The 22,012-nt window shown below is 40.2% G+C and overlaps 1 protein-coding gene across 1 annotated transcript; it reads left to right on the plus strand.

The window, feature by feature from the left end:
- Positions 1-726: 726 nt before the first annotated feature.
- On the plus strand, positions 727-8,785 carry LOC117403830 (C-C motif chemokine 19-like). The gene is made up of 4 exons (XM_034006271.3): positions 727-865; positions 5,280-5,409; positions 6,093-6,207; positions 6,766-8,785. Exons 1-4 carry the CDS (start codon positions 805-807, stop codon positions 6,790-6,792), a joined length of 333 nt encoding a protein of 110 aa, XP_033862162.3. The 5' UTR covers positions 727-804; the 3' UTR covers positions 6,793-8,785.
- Positions 8,786-22,012: the final 13,227 nt, after the last annotated feature.

Raw genomic sequence — 22,012 nt, forward strand, 5'->3', positions numbered from 1 at the left:
TTGTCAGTTGTTCTTCATTTGAAATAACCTCAAAGCCTTTGTATAATCACTTCCCGGGCTTGTTGAAGACACTCGGCTTCACCTCGTGTCTCACAACATACCCTGAAGGGTGGCGATATCCCATATCATTTACAATTTCTTTAAATACACAATTAGAAAGGGATCAGGGAAACCATGCATGCTTTTGACATTTGATCCTATGTCTCGTTCAACTGCATACAAAAAGCCACGCTTTATAATACAGGGGCCATTCTTCTTATTTGAATTCATTAACTGTTAACAACCAGCTTTCTAGCACGTGAACTCATGCATTTTTAATTCAAGTTTAACTAGGGATTTCCTTACAACCTTGTGAAACATGTCCATATTCTGTATGAGCTACTAAAGCTTTCTGAGATTTAAACCCATATAAAGTGATGCCTTTTACATTGAATTTATTCTGAACAAGGGTGTGTGAGGAGGGAGGAATTGTAAATGGCATGTTTTGTTACCACATGCAAATTACATGTGGAACACCTCATGTTCTTGATTTGGCATGGGGCACATTTTATTTTTGGAGAATTTTAGCAATGCATTTATAGTATCTTCAGGAAAGAGATAAATGACTTAAAAAATTTGAATAAAAAAAATACTATTATCCACGGCTCCTCCTATTCAGTGAACTCATAGTGAAACTTATCTAGGTGTTATAAATAACAAAGGCTTCAGCTTCAGCAACACAGAGCCCCAGTGACTTAAGGATCTGTCTTGAAAACAAGCAGGAGTCATTGACTGCCCTTGCCAAGAACAACACCAAGCGTCGATATGGCTCCCAGCATCACTGCTCTCTTCCTCTGCAGCTTCCTGCTGTACTGCTGTTCCAAAGGTAGGCTTCTTCTCATGATCCTGGATATTTTAACTTTATATTATATTACAAACACTGAGAACAGCTTTCAACAGAAATTGAACAATTCTTATAGCAAGATTTACAATGCAAAAAATATTTGAAAAAACAAAATAATAATTATTTACAACATTTAAATTCTTAATAATTCCAGCTACAAAAATATGCATTAAGAATTCAGATACTGTATAATGTTGTTTATATATGTATATGTGTTGTTTTTGCATTGTAAAGCTTGTTATGACAAGTGCAATTTGTCATAATGCTAAAATATGCGATTCCTTCGAAACTTTTTTTTTTTTTTTTTTAGTATATTTCTCAAGGTATTATGTACTCTACAAATGGTTGGCAGAAAAACAGTTTCGTTTCCTTTTAATCATTTTTAGTTTCAGAGTTTATTTATTTCCTCTGTTGTTTCTTTCATTTATGTTTACAACTTAAATTTGCAGTGGTCGCCATTCTTGTGGGGTGTGAATTTTGTATTTTGTGAATTTATGATGGCCATTTATCCATTGGGATGCAGATATGCTTCCTGTTGTTAATTGGTAAAGCAATTGTAAAAGTATATTCTAAACTGTTATATATGCTGAGAACCAGAACTTTTGGCCATGGAACAGTTGCATATGTTATCACTGTGCAATTACACTGAGAAACATAGTGTTTGAAAAAATAAATAATAATGAAGTGCATTTTATTCATTTTGCAAAAAAATGTCTTTCTATGACACGGCGTTTCAAGACTGCACAGGTGAGCACCAGCTGAAAGTCTTTCCATGTTCAACCAGGGTTAAATAAACAGAAATACACATTTGAGAACAACTTCCCCAGGTTGAGGGTCGCACTGGCATATCATACCCCAATCCTTTTCAGAATAACATGTATGCAAAAAGTTTATTTGTGCAAAACTTCTCAGTTTCTTTTGAAAGTGGGTGCTCCATTGTTGCTAATGAAAATTGAAAGGCTTTATGCAAATGTACTAGAATCTTTGACCATTCATTATAATTGTATTTAATGCCATTTTATAAAAAGTGCTTCTATCTGGTAAATCGGGAATGAGATTAGTACTCAAAATGAATCGATTCTAAACTCGTCTATGATCAATCAGTTCACATTTTCTTTATCAGGGTTGAACATGAGGAGCCTGGTTTACATTGTTATGAGGATCACAGCTATTAACATTCTGTTAGGTTTGTACGGAAACATTTATCCAATTATATAAGAGGCTGGTTATAAACAGATAGCAAACAGGCAGATACTTCATGGGTACAGCATTGCTAATGTATTTCTGATTGTACACACAGCTTGACTGAAGCTCTGCTGTTCTTTAGCATAACACATGGGACTGAAACTGCAATCTCAGTGTTGAAGGGATTAATACGGAAGCATTTTAAAACGTATCAGCATTGCCTTTGAAGCTTATCCATGCAGTACCACCTCCCAGTATCTTAGTGCTGACAGTGTGAGGTAACCTCAAAAAATCTGACAATGTTTAAGACTATTGAGAAATTAACCCATTGCCATGTAATATGTAGTTCCCTGTAAACATTCCTATTTCTGAAAGAATAATGTAAACATATATATTTTATCACTTAAAAATGAATACAGCAAATGTTTGCCTTATTGACGCGCTGCCTGCTACACTGCATTTAGGAACCTGGCAGCCGGTTTAGTTTGCTTCCACTAAATGATTGAACACACACTGCACAGAGCTGCACAATTTATTTGAAATATCTTCAATGAAAAAGTAAGCAGCTGCATCAAATATTGAAAAATGTTTCTGCTAAAGATTGCTCGGTCCGGTACGAGAAGGAGACATTTCAGGTGTCTGTTGTTATTTTTACAGTTATGTATGTTTTTATTTTGTTTCATAATTCACTGATAGTGAAAATAGAATGTCTTTAAAAGGTGGACATAAAAAACGAAATATTCTACAATTTAGCATTTACTGTTTTTCAGGTAAGCATTTCAATATTTTGGAACATTTGTTGTATACTAGCAGTTAAACTGAACATGAGTAAAACCTCAGGTCATTTATGTACTTCACTTTGCTAAGTCTATTTTTATTTTGGGTTTATTTGATCTTCCTGGTGCTCATATTAGTAATCACTTGACCATATGCTATGCTGTCATCTCTCATCCTCCTAATAGACCAGCTGTGTCTCGCCACCCATTGCACAACACTGTTTATTTACTAAGAGTTCAGAGACTCAAAAGACCTTTTATTTGGTACATCAGGGCTGCTTCAGAATCCTTATACTTGCATACAGTTATTGGCAATATCATGCAAAATACCCATACAGTACATAAAAAAACAAATTACATTGAACCTACACTTTCCACTATAAAACAATACGTAGCTGAGAGGTTATGGTTCCACCATAAAAACACATTCATTTTGGGTCTCTATTGTGTATTATAACACTAACCCTGCATTCATTTTGTCACCTATAGTTTTTACACACAAACCATAAAGGGTCAAACAGACAAAGAGTAATAAAACATAATGTTAATAATGCACAGCTAAGCTGAGATGGTCGAAACATGTACATGCATGGGGAAGTGTGCAAAATAACCTCCTGTGTTGTTAAGGTTCTTTGATCTCATTCAATCAGAACACGACACTGTCACTGTGATATTTCATTTTTCATTTGTAACTTTTATTGGTACAGGGCGTTCACATTCGAATTTAATGACTGCAGCATTGTTTGCTAATGTTATGTTTCTGAAGCATTCATTCTCAATCCAAAATAAAGAAGGAAAAAATATTACTTTTCAGTGGGGAATTTTCCCATGAAAAGTTTAACAAAGTTCAGTAGTGATGAAACTGCTATCGATAGTAGTACATTTTCTTGTGTCACTGCCAACTAGTTGTTGTTTCAGAATCGTCAAACAAAGGTAGCTGTTCATGCATACACCCACACACCTGCACTGCAGAAAATGTTAAGTTAATGAATACGTACATGTTATATTAGGATGGGGAGGATCTGCTGATAAGGATGTAATGTACTGTATAAGCCATTCATGCAAGCTAGCAAGGAGAACAGTGCTGGGTTACACTTTACACTGTGTCTCTGATTAATGTGTATGTACATAGTAGTTACTTAGTAAATACATGAGCACTTACACATAATTACAATGTTTAATACAGTGGCTGCTGCATGGACTAGCACCTTTATAGTATTGTCAAATGCAAAGCTCTACTCAAAAGCCATTTTTAAACACGCCACGGTGCAGGGGGGTCAGAGTTATGATTATGACTGCCTTGTAACTGCAGAAATTAATAATGGGGTGTAAATGCTCACTTTGGTTTTAGTAATAATAATAATAATAATAATAATAATAATAATAATTGTGCATAACAAGGATGTAATTCCATCAATGAATACATTAATGCATCAATTAATACATTAATGAATCAGCAGGGTTAGTGTATTTCAGATGTTCGAAATAAATAGCTTTTTTTTTTATTTATTTTTTTAATAATTTAGTCATTGCCAATTAGTTTTTTATTATTTTCTCCTCAATTTGAAATGCCCAATTATTTTTTATTATGCTCAGCTCACCGCTACCACCCCTGCGCTGACTTGGGAGGGGCGAAGATGAACACACGCTGTCCTCCGAAGCGTGTGCCGTCAGCCGCCCGCTTCTTTACACACTGCGAACTCACCGTGCAGCCGCCTCAGAGCTACAGCGTCGGAGGACAATGCAGCTCTGGGCAGCTTACAGGCAAGCCCACAGGTGCCCGGCCAGACTACAGGGGTCACTGGTGCGCGGTGAGCCTAGGACACCATGGCCGACCTAACCCTCCCTCCCCCCGGGCGACGCTCGGCCAATTGAGCGCTGCCCCCTAGAAGCTCCCGTCCACGGTCGGCTGTGGAATAGCCTGGACTCGAACTCGTGACATCCAGGCTATAGAGTGCATCCTGCACTCTAGCGAGTGCTTTTTACTGGATGCGCCACTCGGGAGCCCCATAAATAGCTTTTTTAATGAAATCCGAGAAAGCTGCTGGTATTAAAAGCCTACCTGTCACCCCCTCTGTGTTGTCTCCTTGCTCACCTCCACTCCCCTGTCCAGGCAGAAGGTTCTCACTGCTTGATGGTTGCCCAGAGTTATTGGTCTCACTGGTTGTATTGCTTTAGAGGCTTTTGGAAGCTGAGTGACAATCTGTGACAATGTTTTGTCTGTTTTTTTTGGTTCCATTCCATCTCACTTTGTGTTTCCAGACTGATGTGAAAACAAACCAATTAAGTATGTATTCTGAACCTTTTTTGAATCAAACTGAATGATGGAAAATTAAACATATCTCAAGCTACAAATGTACAGAAATAGATGACATATGGGTCAGCCCCTATAGTGCAATATTAACCAATCAGTGACCTTGCTGCTTTCCCCACAGCAGCCTATGGAGACAGCAACTTGGTTGTGGACTGCTGCCTGCGAGTGAGCAAGTCCCCAATCCCAATTAAAATAGTGAAGAACTACAAGGAACAAGGCCAGCAGGACGGATGTGACCTCACAGCAGTGGTGTAAGTGCTCATTCCAGACATGGTATCACTATTTCCTGTTTTTCGTACTTTAGCATCTTCTTTGTAGAAAGCCCTAAAGTCAATCAGGTCTATTTCACTGATCGCAACCCTGGTTCTCAACACTGGCACAATTAAACTCTTAACACAGCCCTCTTTCTGCCATAGTCACCATGTGTTAAACAGCAAAAGATGACCAACTAGTAGTTGAATTACTGTCGGGGTCCAGCAGGTATTATATTTTTGATCATGTTTCTGCATAAATAAAAAGGAAAGAGTTCAGATAATACTGTTAGGTTTTGAGTCGTTTTGATGATTTTGTTTTTCTGTTTTGAACTTGTTTTGAGCACCTCTAGCCACAGTGTCATTGCTGGAGTCTTTTTAATCCATCAGACTCCAACCACACACTCCTAAATTGTACCCAACAAATGCCTCTTTCTATCCAATTGGCTGTTTATCCTGAAAGCATCCATTGATAGTTTTCATCCTCCACCTCCTCACAGCTTCCAGTCAGCCTCCCCATGTAGTAAGTGGGGCTGGGGGGTGGGTATAGATCATTTTCAATGTATCCCCTCCAAGGTACATAACCAGCTACAGAACATACAAGTGAGCGTATCGTTTACTAGACTGGCTGGTGTCCTGACTCTGAAATCAGCAGTGACGCTGTGATGGTTTTGATTCCCCAGGTTTACTACAAAGGGAAACAAGAAGCTCTGTGCCCCATCTAATGAGCCTTGGGTGGACAGTCTGAGAGCCAAGATTGACAAGAGGAGCCAATTCTGTCGGAACCATAAACAGAAGGTAAGTTGGGCATTTCACTGTCTGTGCACAGGAGCATTTGTGACGTAAATACAGTATTGTCCTGTGTGTGAGCATTTAGAGAGTGGGGAGATGCCCAAGTAAATAAAAGGCGATCAGTGGACAGAAGAAATCATCTGTGCAATAGGTTTGTGCTTTATAACTACTTATTTCACAAAAATACATTAAATTACAGATTTTATAAATGGCACAAAAGCAGAGTTTGATAGCACAGGATTGTAATGGCTCGGGTTCCTCTTCAATGCATCCGTTTTGCAGCATTTCAGATTATGTTAGCTGCCGACACGGGCACAGCACTGTGGTCTCTCCGAGATTTGCCAACGGGCACAGATTGAAGGATAGCGTGTAGATCAAGTGTTATGTTATTCCCGTTTCTCCCCAGTAGGGGACGCTTCATACACTGTTACATGCACATCCATGCAATTCATGCGGCAGAGCTGATAGAAATGGCATGGAACACAACACAAGGCCAACCAAGAAACGAGGAGAGAGAAACTCCTGGGTTTTATTTATTTGTGTATTTATTTATTTGATTTTCAGAACCGGATGTGTCTCTTCTTTGCTTGAAGAAGCATGTTTATATGTATCTAACATGTGGAAGATGGCAGAAGTTCAAAGGGATTTGAAGTCTGGCAAAAACTTTCAGCTTCTTGGATACAGGAATAACAACTCAAAAAACAGAATTGATGCACTATGCTTTTTCCAACAGGGTTTGTATGTTTCATGTGCTTACATGGGAACAGAAAATCAGTGGCTTTTTATTTAAAGTTCTCTTTTCTTAGCTTGATCAATAAAGCAGCTTCCTAAAATGTGATTTTTGTTTATAATTAATAAATGGCTGTACTTTTTAAAGGTTTTTTAGTTATATGCTATAATCCAAACAAGTGGGAGTTATGACCACTGCTTTGTAAAGGGCTGACCCTTATAAAAGTCTAGCCCTGTCAATTTGCTGGTAATTTGCAGTTGTCTAATGCTTTTACCATGCTTATGCTTTGCATGTACAATAGTTTACCATGTTTGCATGTCTTTGTGAATGTCAGTCTTGAAACTTTGTCTACAGCACTAGGAAATGTCGGTAGCACTTTGCATTGCATGGCATGAACACCCATGTAATTAAATTGTTATAATTGGGTGATTGCCAATTATTTCTGCTCTTACTTAGTACCTACTGTGTGATAACATGGAAATAGCTTTGGGAACAATATCTTGTTACCTGATGTAATAACATGGTAACTTTGTGATCATTCCCATGTAAGCACACTTATACACCAGTAGCCACCCTTTAAGACCAGAAAACACAATTAGTTACCATGTTATTACTATGTTATTACACAGTCATGTATGCCCTGTAATCGAAAGTGCTACTAAAATACTATTGGCTGAGGATCAGTGATTTTTGTTTATGTCTTATAGAAATGCAATGAGGTCTCTAAAGCATGTCATCCAGCTTCCCAGATCACCGGGCAATTCAGATCATTTAGATTTAGAAAAGCAGGTCTTGCAATGAAGAAGTGAACTGACCAGTAGCCGATGTAGCAGTTTCCCAAAAAGCCCAGCATTACTGGAGGACGATCGCTTTGCCATGCTTTTACATGACCCGCATTATAAAGTGCTTTAGGGTAACATTTACTCAGGGGCTCCTGTGAGAAGTCTTATCACTTTTATGATAAAGTTATATACAAAAGAAATAACTAGGATTAGGCTGTTGTTTAATGGTCCTGTATACTCTTTTATAGGGATGTGTAGTATTTTGGTACAAAAAACTTTTGATACATAAACTCATATATTGTACAGTACTGATCAAAATAGGAAATTACTGTCTATAGGAAACTTCTGCAACAGAACCTTGCACTGCCCATAAGGAACACAGTAGGAGGTATAGCAATTCATAGCACTAGAGTAATGCTGATTGCAGTTGAGTTCACCACAGTGTTAAGGGAGACAGAGCATTATCATAAGCACTGGGTGTGATCTATAGAACTAATGTTAACACAGCCTGTCTCCATTGTGTATGCAACAGCATTAATTCAAGGGGTGACTGGAGAATTCAAATCTACAAACAGACATGGGAGCAGGACATCTTTAGAAACTTCATGTTGAAATTGTATACACAGCTGTATTTCTCACATTGAATTGAATAACAATGTACAATGAATGTCTTTCTGTGTTTTTGTGAGGTTGTCTTTGTGTGCCTTTTATAGAGTACATTAGTATTCTATTTTAAAATAATGTCCCATTTGTATCAGAATGCAGCTCTGTCAAGTTTGACCTTTTAGAGGATGAATGCTGTGTAGCTTTGCATTGCATGAACCAGCACGTACGGCGAAGTTCCACAATTATTTTTGGTTGACTCTCATTTTATCATTACTGCAACACTATAAACAGAATGCCAGTGCTACACCATACATTTTAAAGCTATTGAAAACAGCATTTAAGCTTACAGCAAAATATTTTTAAAGTTTTAGTTTTTTAATAATGTAATTGTTCCTATGCATTTTTATACTGAACCTGAATCCTTCTTTTTTATTTGATATACTTTTAATAAAAATATTACTCCATATTATTTGGTTCATTGTGGTCATTTATCACATGCAGTCTCAGTAAACTCCACTGAGGTCTCCCATGAGTGGGATTGTGAAGTATTGGTTCGATTGGGGAAAATGAATGGGCTCAGTACCCATCTCTGTGAATGAATGACTGAAATCCACACTGACAGTCTGCATCACAGTGGACAGTGGAGTCACAGCTGCACTTACAAAAAAGGGGTCTTTGTGGTGTGGGGTAACGGGGTCCAAAGACCACCAAATCAAAGTTGCACCCTAACAGAAAATATGATCTTTTGGTACATAACATTTTTATTTACTTAAAAAAATTTTTTTTTGGTCAGTCCATATACTACGGTTTTGAGAAACAACAGTTATGTTAGTGTTTTTAAATACAATAATAATAATAATAATAATAATAATAATAATAATAATACTTTTAGAAAACCCCATGACCCACCAGCTACACCTTTAACATGCTGGAGACTTTTCTAGGTATTAGAAAACAATTGGTTTTACCCTGAAACAAGCCTGTTTTCCAATCCAGTAGCCCTTAACTTTGCATTTGATTTTCTAATTCAGTACGTCCTGGTACTTTTTAAAACTCTGAAGAGTCACTAATCAGTGGACTAACTGTGTTTCTTTATTTAACAAGACGGTTCTATATGTTTCAATAGTAGAGTTAAGCCTGTAAGTATCAGTTAAAGTCCCCTAGATCCTTTAGACCTGCAGTTTCAATCCTAGTTTTTTATTTAATTAGTGGTGTGTCATTCTCCACTCTGTCCTTCAGGGAACACATACTGTATTGGTAAATTGTAACTGAACGCAATGCAACAGCATGTCTGCAGTCTTTTTCATGTTTTTTCAAGCCCTGTAAGTTACATGACAGCTTGACTGGATAATATTATTACCCAATGTAGTCTTGTTGTTTAGATTAACATTGTATAAAAATCAGAAGTTAAAGAAACCCGTGGCCTCAATAGAGCTCACAAACATGTCTTCTCTTCCAGTACGACTTCTACACCAAAGTCAAGCCGTTGCCCCTGCCCCCTGTAACACTCTTCCCCTGAGAGGATGGGAGTAATAGCACTTTGGTTCCATGTGGTATTTCTCACTTATGTACATATGGTCTGACATTCACCAGGGGCAGAGAACGGAACATAATATACAGTACAAAATCCTTCTCAACAGCAACAAGAATTCATAAGTGAACTGCGATAGTTCAGACCCGTGCCAAACTGATCTTCACAAGTCTGAATCATTTCTCAAATCTGGAAGAAAAAACCCCATTGTGGTTTCTCAATCTGAAACGGGGTCCTTTTCTAGAGGAAGTAGAGTGCATCAGCCACCACTTCCACAGTCACTTAACTAGAGGATAACAGTAATACTGGGGTCGGAATAGTGACGCAGAGAGGACTTACATTGTACAAAAATTGCAGGAGCCACTTCTTAAAAGTTTAATTTTAACCCAAAAGCACAGCTACCCCCTTAATTTCAGGAAGACTCCTTAAAGTGATTGTAGATCAAATAAAACGTACCTGTTTTGCAATTGTCACAACCATTACAGAAAAGTGACGGAGAACAACTAGAGACTACAGAAAAGCTGGAAAGCTGGCACAGGAAAGACAGGAACACATAGAAATAATACGGAAGGAGAGGGGTTTCTTTCTTCTTTTTTTCAAACTGATTTGTTAAGATATTTACTTTGTGGGATACGTGATCGCCCGACTTTAAATTGAATTTCCTGGTTTGCAACAACGAAGACCGACCGAAGCGGGGACTAGCAGAGCACATGCACACATGCGCTGACGGGGAAGCTGAGAGCTGGATCTGTGGAACAGAGATCAACGGGGCCACAGAGCTATTGTCATCTATGAGAGGGGAGGGTGGTTCAGTCCGAGCTATTGTCATCTATGAGAGGGGAGGGTGGTTCAGTCCGAGCTATTGTCATCTATGAGAGGGGAGGGTGGTTCAGTCCGAGCTATTGTCATCTATGAGAGGGGAGGGTGGTTCAGTCCGAGCTATTGTCATCTATGAGAGGGGAGGGTGGTTCAGTCCGAGCTATTGTCATCTATGAGAGGGGAGGGTGGTTCACTCCGAGCTATTGTCATCTATGAGAGGGGAGGGTGGTTCAGTCCAAGCTAATGTCATCTATGAGAGGGGAGGGTGGTTCAGTCCGAGCTATTGTCATCTATGAGAGGGGAGGGTGGTTCACTCCGAGCTATTGTCATCTATGAGAGGGGAGGGTGGTTCAGTCCAAGCTAATGTCATCTATGAGAGGGGAGGGTGGTTCAGTCCGAGCTATTGTCATCTATGAGAGGGGAGGGTGGTTCAGTCCGAGCTAATGTCATCTATGAGAGGGGAGGGTGGTTCAGTCCGAGCTATTTTCATCTATGAGAGGGGAGGGTGGTTCAGTCCGAACTATTGTCATCTATGAGAGGGGAGGGTGGTTCAGTCCGAGCTAATGTCATCTATGAGAGGGGAGGGTGGTTCAGTCCGAGCTATTGTCATCTATGAGAGGGGAGGGTGGTTCAGTCCGAGCTATTGTCATCTATGAGAGGGGAGGGTGGTTCAGTCCGAGCTATTGTCATCTATGAGAGGGGAGGGTGGTTCAGTCCGAGCTATTGTCATCTATGAGAGGGGAGGGTGGTTCACTCCGAGCTAATGTCATCTATGAGAGGGGAGGGTGGTTCAGTCCGAGCTATTGTCATCTATGAGAGGGGAGGGTGGTTCAGTCCGAGCTATTGTCATCTATGAGAGGGGAGGGTGGTTCAGTCCAAGCTAATGTCATCTATGAGAGGGGAGGGTGGTTCAGTCCGAGCTATTGTCATCTATGAGAGGGGAGGGTGGTTCAGTCCGAGCTATTGTCATCTATGAGAGGGGAGGGTGGTTCAGTCCGAGCTATTGTCATCTATGAGAGGGGAGGGTGGTTCAGTCCGAGCTAATGTCATCTATGAGAGGGGAGGGTGGTTCAGTCCGAGCTATTGTCATCTATGAGAGGGGAGGGTGGTTCAGTCCGAACTATTGTCATCTATGAGAGGGGAGGGTGGTTCAGTCCGAGCTAATGTCATCTATGAGAGGGGAGGGTGGTTCAGTCCGAGCTATTGTCATCTATGAGAGGGGAGGGTGGTTCAGTCCGAGCTATTGTCATCTATGAGAGGGGAGGGTGGTTCACTCCGAGCTAATGTCATCTATGAGAGGGGAGGGTGGTTCAGTCCGAGCTATTGTCATCTATGAGAGGGGAGGGTGGTTCAGTCCGAGCTATTGTCATCTATGAGAGGGGAGGGTGGTTCAGTCCAAGCTAATGTCATCTATGAGAGGGGAGGGTGGTTCAGTCCGAGCTATTGTCATCTATGAGAGGGGAGGGTGGTTCAGTCCGAGCTAATGTCATCTATGAGAGGCGAGGGTGGTTCAGTCACGCCCCTCGCTAAAGTTAAGTGCTGCTTTTCTACCTTTTGTGTTTAGTTTTAACTTTTTTTCCTTTTTTTATTGCACAGTTTGTATTTTTTTTTTGATCATTGAAAGTATACGTTGTTTTTGTGTTTTTTTTAGTTTTCGTGTTTCTTTTTTTTATTTGTTATTATTAGATTGCTTGCTGCCCCCCACAGACCCTACTGACTAGGACTGTTTAAGCTGATGGATTTTGCAGTCTGTTAGGCCCTGGAAAGAGATTGCCTATTACTTTGGACTCCCGTTGATAAATATATATATATTTCTGCCTTCTGTTTAATTTACATTTGAATGATATGAATCGATTGTTCTTTTATTATTTTAAAAACTGCTTTTAATTGCTAGAATAATAAAATCATTTATAACTGATGGCAATTCGTGGACCCCATTTTTGCTTGGCTTTTCAGGTATATTGCAGCTTCCCCGAATAAAACCAATCCTGTTTTTTTTCTAATTGGGCTATAGATGTAAACCACGGCTGACACACTTCCATTCAGTATTTACAGTAGGTGTTCAGTGTGCAGTTTTGAAAGCTACATATAGACAACATGTATTTTCTTTAAAACATGACATCTACACTAGATAAGAGGAAATTTTCTGTTTGCTAGCCTTGCCCTCCAGGAAGTCTGGTACTGCTTTACTTACTAGATCATTTCACTCCCTTCTTCGGGTCAAAGCATCTTGCTGGCTACAAACCCTGTCAGTCATTAGGGGAAGTGGTTGCTTACTGACAGGAAAGTGGGCCCTGAAGGGTGGAAAAGATTTCACTCTCCAGGTGAATAAGAAACATAAGAAAATTTACTTACAAGAGAAGGCCATTCAGTCCTTCTAAACTTGTTCCTAGGACTTTGCTTGATCTCAGAGCTTTGTCAAGTTAGATCTTAAAAGATCCAAGTGATTCTGCCTCAACAACATGACTAGGTAACACATTCCATACCCTCACCACTCTGTGATGAAAATAAGTGTTTGCTAAAATGTAGAGCAGGTTTCCTTCAAAACTAGACATTTGAACCCTATATAGGGAATGGATATGCATGGCGTGGACAATGGATGGAATTAGTTTGTTAGCTACAATCATAAAGGGTAAATCTCGTTTGGGCTTTGTAAGATCAATTCTAAATGTACAACATATCCATTTGCAATCATAATAAAAGCTTGTTTTGGCTGTCTGACAGCTGTGCCGCTGGTACCTGGCATGCTGTGCCATTGTGCTCTCACAATGCACTGCAATAGACATACAGAAGGCTCCAAAGAACAGTCGGCAGGAAGATTTGTATTTTGCTGCAACTATGTGGGGTCTAATGCTTTTCATAGGCTGTTCTTCAATATGGGTCAAGCTGTTATTTTCACTGCAGGGCCTCATTTCATATTGCTTCCAATAAAATACTGAGAACAGTACATTCAAACCTATATGAAGAGTTATTACACAACAGTGAAGAAAGATGTTTATCTTAGCAGTGATTTTTTTTTTTCTTTTCTGTTGGTAATTTAGTTGATTCAAATGTCTGTTCCCGTCACCCGGATCATATTTCATTAGCAGTGGAATCTTAGTCATAGCAGCTGTGTCTGATCATGCTAACGATCACATTAACCTTCTTCTAGAAACAAATTTCTTACCAATCGCTGCTTCCCCCATGACTCGCATGCTTTCAGTGCTGACTGTGTTCCTTCATGGTCTTATCTGAAGCCTTCAAATATGTACTAAGAAGTCTAAAAATATAATACTATACAAAAAAAATCAAATGCATGTTTTCTGTAATGTGCAGACCTTTGTGAGATCTACAAAGTGAGGGGAACACATACCAGCTTAGCTACGATTTACAGGAGGGGGGCACACAATCACTGGCTATAACAACCATACAGTAAATTAAAATAAAATGAATATCATACCTAACAGCCTGGAATTTATACAGCAAGCATTGTATATATGTTCATGGAAGAGAATCCAAAAGAAGAAGGAGCAAGTGCTAAAGCATACCAGGGACACAAATCAAAGGTTACACCCAGTAAAATAAATCTTTAGTGTAAACGGAAAATAAAAAACCTTCAAACTTCCTCGTTGACTTTAATGTCTGCTATAGTAAACAGATCACCTCATTGTTTTTCCACTAAGTTGCAGTAGTATAAGTTCTGTATATCTTTTTGGCTTGCGTAAGTTTAATGTGGTTTATTTGACAGCTCAGCACACTTAAGTATTGGCTGATGCAGTGATCCTGTTAGACCATTCCCATGCTCATTCAGGTGCTCATAAAGCAATGATGCTTTAGTAATCTTAAGGGACCCAGGGTAAACCAGGAGAACATGCCCCATGCCAGGGTAATGCCAAATCCAATCAGGATAGACACATCCTAATAGAGGCCGGGCAGTATCTCATACATGACCATTAGTCTTTGGTTCATTACTGCTGGATGAACTTCGCATTCACAAGTTCTGGACATTTTGTTATTTCTGCAGCTCTTATAAATACTTACCAAAGTAATTTTGCACTTTGCCCATGGTTATACTATGCATTTACCATGCTTACAATGCTTACCTATACTTTACCATGTTTTTACTATTCTTTACACATTGTTATGCTTTTACCATGGGAACTTAGTACTTTTATAAGATAATACATGCATACCTGTTGCACATTAGTTTATGTGTGCGTGTGTGTGGGGGGGGGGTTGATTCTGTGCTGTAAACCCTAATACTTGCGTGGTTAGGTCAGTGCTGTAAACCCTCATACTTGTGTGGTTAGGTCAGTGCTGTAAACCCTCATACTTGCGTGGTTAGGTCAGTGCTGTAAACCCTCATACTTGCGTGGTTAGGTCAGTGCTGTAAACCCTCATACTTGCGTGGTTAGGTCAGTGCTGTAAACCCTCATACTTGCGTGGTTAGGTCAGTGCTGTAAACCCTCATACTTGTGTGGTTAGGTCAGTGCTGTAAACCCTCATACTTGCGTGGTTAGGTCAGTGCTGTAAACCCTCATACTTGCATGGTTAGGTCAATGCTGTAAACCCTCATACTTGTGTGGTTAGGTCAGTGCTGTAAACCCTCATACTTGTGTGGTTAGGTCAGTGCTGTAAACCCTCATACTTGCGTGGTTAGGTCAGTGCTGTAAACCCTCATTCTTGCATGGTTAGGTCAGTGCTGTAAACCCTCATACTTGCGTGGTTAGGTCAGTGCTGTAAACCCTCATACTTGCGTGGTTAGGTCAGTGCTGTAAACCCTCATACTTGCGTGGTTAGGTCAGTGCTGTAAACCCTCATACTTGCGTGGTTAGGTCAGTGCTGTAAACCCTCATACTTGCGTGGTTAGGTCAGTGCTGTAAACCCTCATACTTGCATGGTTAGGTCAGTGCTGTAAACCCTCATACTTGCGTGGTTAGGTCAGTGCTGTAAACCCTCATTCATGCATGGTTAGGTCAGTGCTGTAAACCCTCATACTTGCGTGGTTAGGTCAGTGCTGTAAACCCTCATACTTGCGTGGTTAGGTCAGTGCTGTAAACCCTCATACTTGCATGGTTAGGTCAGTGCTGTAAACCCTCATACTTGCGTGGTTAGGTCAGTGCTGTAAACCCTCATTCATGCATGGTTAGGTCAGTGCTGTAAACCCTCATACTTGCGTGGTTAGGTCAGTGCTGTAAACCCTCATACTTGCGTGGTTAGGTCAATGCTGTAAACCCTCATACTTGCGTGGTTAGGTCAGTGCTGTAAACCCTCATACTTGCGTGGTTAGGTCAGTGCTGTAAACCCTCATTCTTGCGTGGTTAGGTCAGTGCTGTAAACCCTCATACTTGCATGGTTAGGTCAGTGCTGTAAACCCTCATACTTGTGTGGTTAGGTCAGTGCTGTAAACCCTCATTCTTGCGTGGTTAGGTCAGTGCTGTAAACCCTCATACTTGCGTGGTTAGGTCAGTGCTGTAAACCCTCATACTTGCGTGGTTAGGTCAGTGCTGTAAACCCTCATTCTTGCGTGGTTAGGTCAGTGCTGTAAACCCTCATACTTGCGTGGTTAGGTCAGTGCTGTAAACCCTCATACTTGCGTGGTTAGGTCAGTGCTGTAAACCCTCATACTTGCGTGGTTAGGTCAGTGCTGTAAACCCTCATACTTGCATGGTTAGGTCAGTGCTGTAAACCCTCATACTTGCGTGGTTAGGTCAGTGCTGTAAACCCTCATACTTGCGTGGTTAGGTCAATGCTGTAAACCCTCATACTTGCGTGGTTAGGTCAGTGCTGTAAACCCTCATACTTGTGTGGTTAGGTCAGTGCTGTAAACCCTCATACTTGCGTAGTCAGGTCAGTGCTGTAAACCCTCATACTTGCGTGGTTAGGTCAGTGCTGTAAACCCTCATACTTGCATGGTTAGGTCAATGCTGTAAACCCTCATACTTGTGTGGTTAGGTCAGTGCTGTAAACCCTCATACTTGCGTGGTTAGGTCAGTGCTGTAAACCCTCATACTTGCGTGGTTAGGTCAGTGCTGTAAACCCTCATACTTGCATGGTTAGGTCAGTGCTGTAAACCCTCATACTTGCGTGGTTAGGTCAGTGCTGTAAACCCTCATACTTGCGTGGTTAGGTCAGTGCTGTAAACCCTCATACTTGCATGGTTAAGTCAGTGCTGTAAACCCTCATACTTGCGTGGTTAGGTCAGTGCTGTAAACCCTCATACTTGCGTGGTTAGGTCAGTGCTGTAAACCCTCATACTTGCATGGTTAGGTCAGTGCTGTAAACCCTCATACTTGTGTGGTTAGGTCAGTGCTGTAAACCCTCATACTTGCGTGGTTAGGTCAGTGCTGTAAACCCTCATACTTGCGTGGTTAGGTCAGTGCTGTAAACCCTCATTCTTGCGTGGTTAGGTCAGTGCTGTAAACCCTCATACTTGCGTGGTTAGGTCAGTGCTGTAAACCCTCATACTTGCATGGTTAGGTCAATGCTGTAAACCCTCATACTTGTGTGGTTAGGTCAGTGCTGTAAACCCTCATACTTGCATGGTTAGGTCAGTGCTGTAAACCCTCATACTTGTGTGGTTAGGTCAGTGCTGTAAACCCTCATACTTGCGTGGTTAGGTCAGTGCTGTAAACCCTCATACTTGCATGGTTAGGTCAGTGCTGTAAACCCTCATACTTGCGTGGTTAGGTCAGTGCTGTAAACCCTCATACTTGCGTGGTTAGGTCAGTGCTGTAAACCCTCATTCTTGCGTGGTTAGGTCAGTGCTGTAAACCCTCATACTTGCATGGTTAGGTCAGTGCTGTAAACCCTCATACTTGCATGGTTAGGTCAGTGCTGTAAACCCTCATACTTGCGTGGTTAGGTCAGTGCTGTAAACCCTCATACTTGCGTGGTTAGGTCAGTGCTGTAAACCCTCATACTTGCGTGGTTAGGTCAATGCTGTAAACCCTCATACTTGCGTGGTTAGGTCAGTGCTGTAAACCCTCATTCTTGCGTGGTTAGGTCAGTGCTGTAAACCCTCATACTTGCGTGGTTAGGTCAGTGCTGTAAACCCTCATACTTGCATGGTTAGGTCAATGCTGTAAACCCTCATACTTGTGTGGTTAGGTCAGTGCTGTAAACCATCATACTTGCGTGGTTAGGTCAGTGCTGTAAACCCTCATACTTGCATGGTTAGGTCAGTGCTGTAAACCCTCATACTTGCGTGGTTAGGTCAGTGCTGTAAACCCTCATACTTGCGTGGTTAGGTCAGTGCTGTAAACCCTCATACTTGCGTGGTTAGGTCAGTGCTGTAAACCCTCATACTTGCGTGGTTAGGTCAGTGCTGTAAACCCTCATACTTGCGTGGTTAGGTCAGTGCTGTAAACCCTCATACTTGCGTGGTTAGGTCAGTGCTGTAAACCCTCATACTTGCATGGTTAGGTCAGTGCTGTAAACCCTCATACTTGTGTGGTTAGGTCAGTGCTGTAAACCCTCATACTTGCGTGGTTAGGTCAGTGCTGTAAACCCTCATACTTGCGTGGTTAGGTCAATGCTGTAAACCCTCATATTTGCGGAGTTAGGTTACCTACAAATGCAATAACCTGCATGAATGTAGTAACTACCGCAAATGTTTGCTAATTTCACTTGTGGATTTTTAGTTTTGGCCACCCAAATTCATTGCTCGCTCACACCAGATGTTTCTCTTCAGGCTTGTATTTGTATGTAGACCCCTTTATTAGTCAAGAAATACACTGCTTACAGTAAACGGTAAATTGTCAAAGTATTACAAAATACAAACAAATACTAATGGATTATCTGTGTATCTGGATACAGTCAAATGTGGATATAGTTTAACTATTTCACATAAGCTCTGTGTCAGGAATCTATCAACCTATCAACACGACTGCCTGTCTTTATATGTATTGTACTTCAACTGATGGTGCTCGTAATACTGTTTCGAGTCTCTTAGATAGAAGAAGTTATGTAGATTTGTAGTGCAGTGTTGTTAGAGGACTCATCAATGGGTTGGTTGGGATTGAATGGCAGACTGGTTGCACTGGTATCACTGGTATATTGCCCTGTGGGTTTTTGCTCTATAATGATGCCTTTTGTTCAGTCTAAGAAAAAACAAAATGTATTATTCTACCAGGGTCTACAAAGCTTCAATCAGCCCTGACTTTGTGATTCAAAACTAGATGATTGTTAAAGAGGAGCTAACAAGACTTTAAAATCCATTTTATACCTAGTTTTTGGAACAGCAACATTAACTCTACCTCCATAACCTCCACATTGCGATTGTGCTTTGCAGAGGCTACACCAAAGGAATGCAGTCGACACTGAAAATATGCGAGTCATTTCCTTAGAAGATGAGACCGTTTTTTCATTTTTAAGTACTCAAACTCAGAGAAGCAACTTCTCACCAATTTCTTCTTTCCCCATGACTCACGTTTTCAGTGCTGACTGTGTTCCTTCATGATCAGATCAGAAGCCTTAAAATATGTACTAAGAAGTCTGAAAATATAACACTATAAAAAAAATCAAATGCATGTTTACTGTAATGTGCAGACCTTTGTGAGATCTACAAAGTGACAGGAACACATACCAGCTTAAACTGCGAAAATAGCAACAGCAACTCTTCCTCCATCACCTCCACATTTTGGTTAAACTTTAAATCTGTACATCCTAGAACAAGGCAGTGAAGAGCCAACAACACAACCAGAGGGAGAGAGCAATGTTTTACTTCTACCATTTCAAAGCCTTTAAAATGGGTACCACTCACGTATAAAGTCCTCAAAGCTATAAATATGTCTCAAAAGGGGCATTCTGCTCCCCAATACTTCAGTTTCAAAATGTACTGTGTTTATTTGTAAACTTTCCAACAGCGAGAATAATAGGTTAGATAGAGACTTGTTATGCTTGAATAATTGTCTGAAAGTAAACATAATCTGAAAGTGATTGGACAAAACAGCAGTGTATCATTCTGAAACTTAAACTAGACTGTATAATCTACGGTAGTTCTGTGCTTGAAGAATCTGATGGTGCCTGACTGCCTGCTATGCTGTCCTATTGTTTTGTTGTTGTTGTAAGATGTGTTGAGTGTTAAGTGCTCAGGGGATATCTCTTGCCAGAACACCCAGTGACCTATGTCAATTACCCATAACTAGAGTGTGTGAGGGGATAATGAGTCTTCTGTGTGGGTATAAAATCCGAGGCGAAGTCAAGGATGTTAAACTAGGGAGGGGGAATGCTGCGTCCTGTACTTAAAGTTGTAATATGACAAGTGCTTTGGCCTTTCCTTGTTTTAAGGTCCTGGTTTTTAATAAAATGATCGACTGAATCAGTCGTTCGGCTCAGTGACCTCTGTTGCTGTGATGTCAAAGGACTCTTTATGTCGTTTGCATATCCAAACTGTGCCGCATTGTTTTGTTGCAGGACAGCAGGATTTAAAGCTCCAGTGAAAGAGAATGGGAGAAAGATTACACCTGGCATAGGAAATCGTGTATACTGTATGTAGCAAAACAATTAAAGACAGATTTCAAATAAGAGGTTTGCAAGTCTGAAAATTCTCAAAATAAATTAAATGAGGGTTACATGACATTCTACACATATCTTCAATGTGGCGTTTGAGAATGTTAGCGCTCATGAAGAATGAATGCTCCTCTAGAGTCAGACACTGTGCAGCCCACTTCACTACCAAGCTCTACCAATGCATTTAGACATTTCTAATCGTGTTTTGCAAATGATATTTAGTTTGTTAAAAGCACTGTAAAGGCAGTAAGAAGCAAATGAAAATAAACGCCTGCAAACCATGAATGCTGACTGCCAAAAAACACAGACTAAACACAGGTTTTTAATTAGATAACGTTTCAGGAGACATTACAAGTATGTTGTGGCCTCATTACCCAACATCCCAGCAGGGCCTGAAGGGGAGAGTAGTTATCAGTAACCCAAGAATACTGTGTTTCTATTCTGCGTGTTTTTGAAATGAATGTAATGCATTGAAATGTATTGGAAACTTGAATCCGTCCATTAGGAAGATGTGCTACCACACAGATAAGCAAAGGTAATTCAAACATTGAGCACACACATTCCACTGAACCTTACCTACTGTGTTTTGCCATAACGTTTTTGACTGTGCTTTAAAGAAATGTCAACGCTATGCTGAAGTAATGCAGTTGACACTGAAAATACACAAGTTAGTTCCTTGGAAGGAGAGAGGTTTTTTCCTTGAGAAATATTAAAAAGCATAAAAAGCCTAAACATGTCATTCTGTTTCCTTTTTTCAAGAACTCGGACCCCTAGAAGCAACTTCTGAAGCCTTAAAATATGTACTAAGAAGTCTGAAAATATAACACTATAAAAAAAAAATCAAATGCATGTTTTCTGTAATGTGCAGACCTTTGTGAGATCTACAAAGTGAGGGGAACACATACCAGCTTAGCTACGATTTACAGGAGGGGGGCACACAATCGCTGGCTATAACAACCATACAGTAAATTAAAATAAAATGAATATCATACCTAACAGCCTGGAATCAGCTTCCTGATTTATACAGCAAGCATGGTATACATGTTCATTAATTTGATTTGATTTATTTTGTAAAAAGATGGTATGATTAACTGTAACCTAGCAACCACCAATGTGCAGATGGGCAGAAATTGGGGAGAAAGACGGTTTCATGGAAGAGGCTCCAAAAGAATAAGGAGCAAGTGCTAAAGCATACCAGGGACACAAATCAAAGGTTACACCCAGTAAAATAAATCTTTAGTGTAAACGGAAAATACAAAACATTCAAACTATTCTCATGACACGCTAGTCAGTGTTTATAACATGGATGGTTAATATCTTACAGTCAATGCAATTCTTGGCTAATAAGTTATGAATCAACATGAGTGGTGTAAAAATCAATGAAAACATCATAGTTTCCAATACACATCATCATTCTATGCTACAGTTACGTGCCCTTTTCAACAAATCCTATCATTTTGTTTTCAAAGAACTTCATTTGTCAGTTCAGTCCAATCATGTGCGAAAGCATAAGAACATAAGAAAGTTTACAAACGAGAGGAGGCCATTCGGCCCATCTTGCTTGTTTGGTTGTTATTAGCTTATTGATCCCAGAATCTCATCAAGCAGCTTCTTGAAGGATCCCAGGATGTCAGCTTCAACAACATTACTGGGGAGTTGGTTCCAGACCCTCACAATTCTATGTGTAAAAAAAAGCAGGCTGGCCTTTTTCAGTTTTAACTTAAATATTGGGTAATTTCATAGGAATGTAATTAATATGTACTGACTGCTACTATAACAAAGTTTGTAAGATATTCTGGTCCCTTTCATGAATATACATTTGAATTGATACCAGTGCAACATGCATCTTCC

The sequence above is a fragment of the Acipenser ruthenus genome, chromosome 2, assembly GCF_902713425.1.
Source record: "Acipenser ruthenus chromosome 2, fAciRut3.2 maternal haplotype, whole genome shotgun sequence".
Lineage (NCBI taxonomy): Eukaryota > Metazoa > Chordata > Actinopteri > Acipenseriformes > Acipenseridae > Acipenser > Acipenser ruthenus.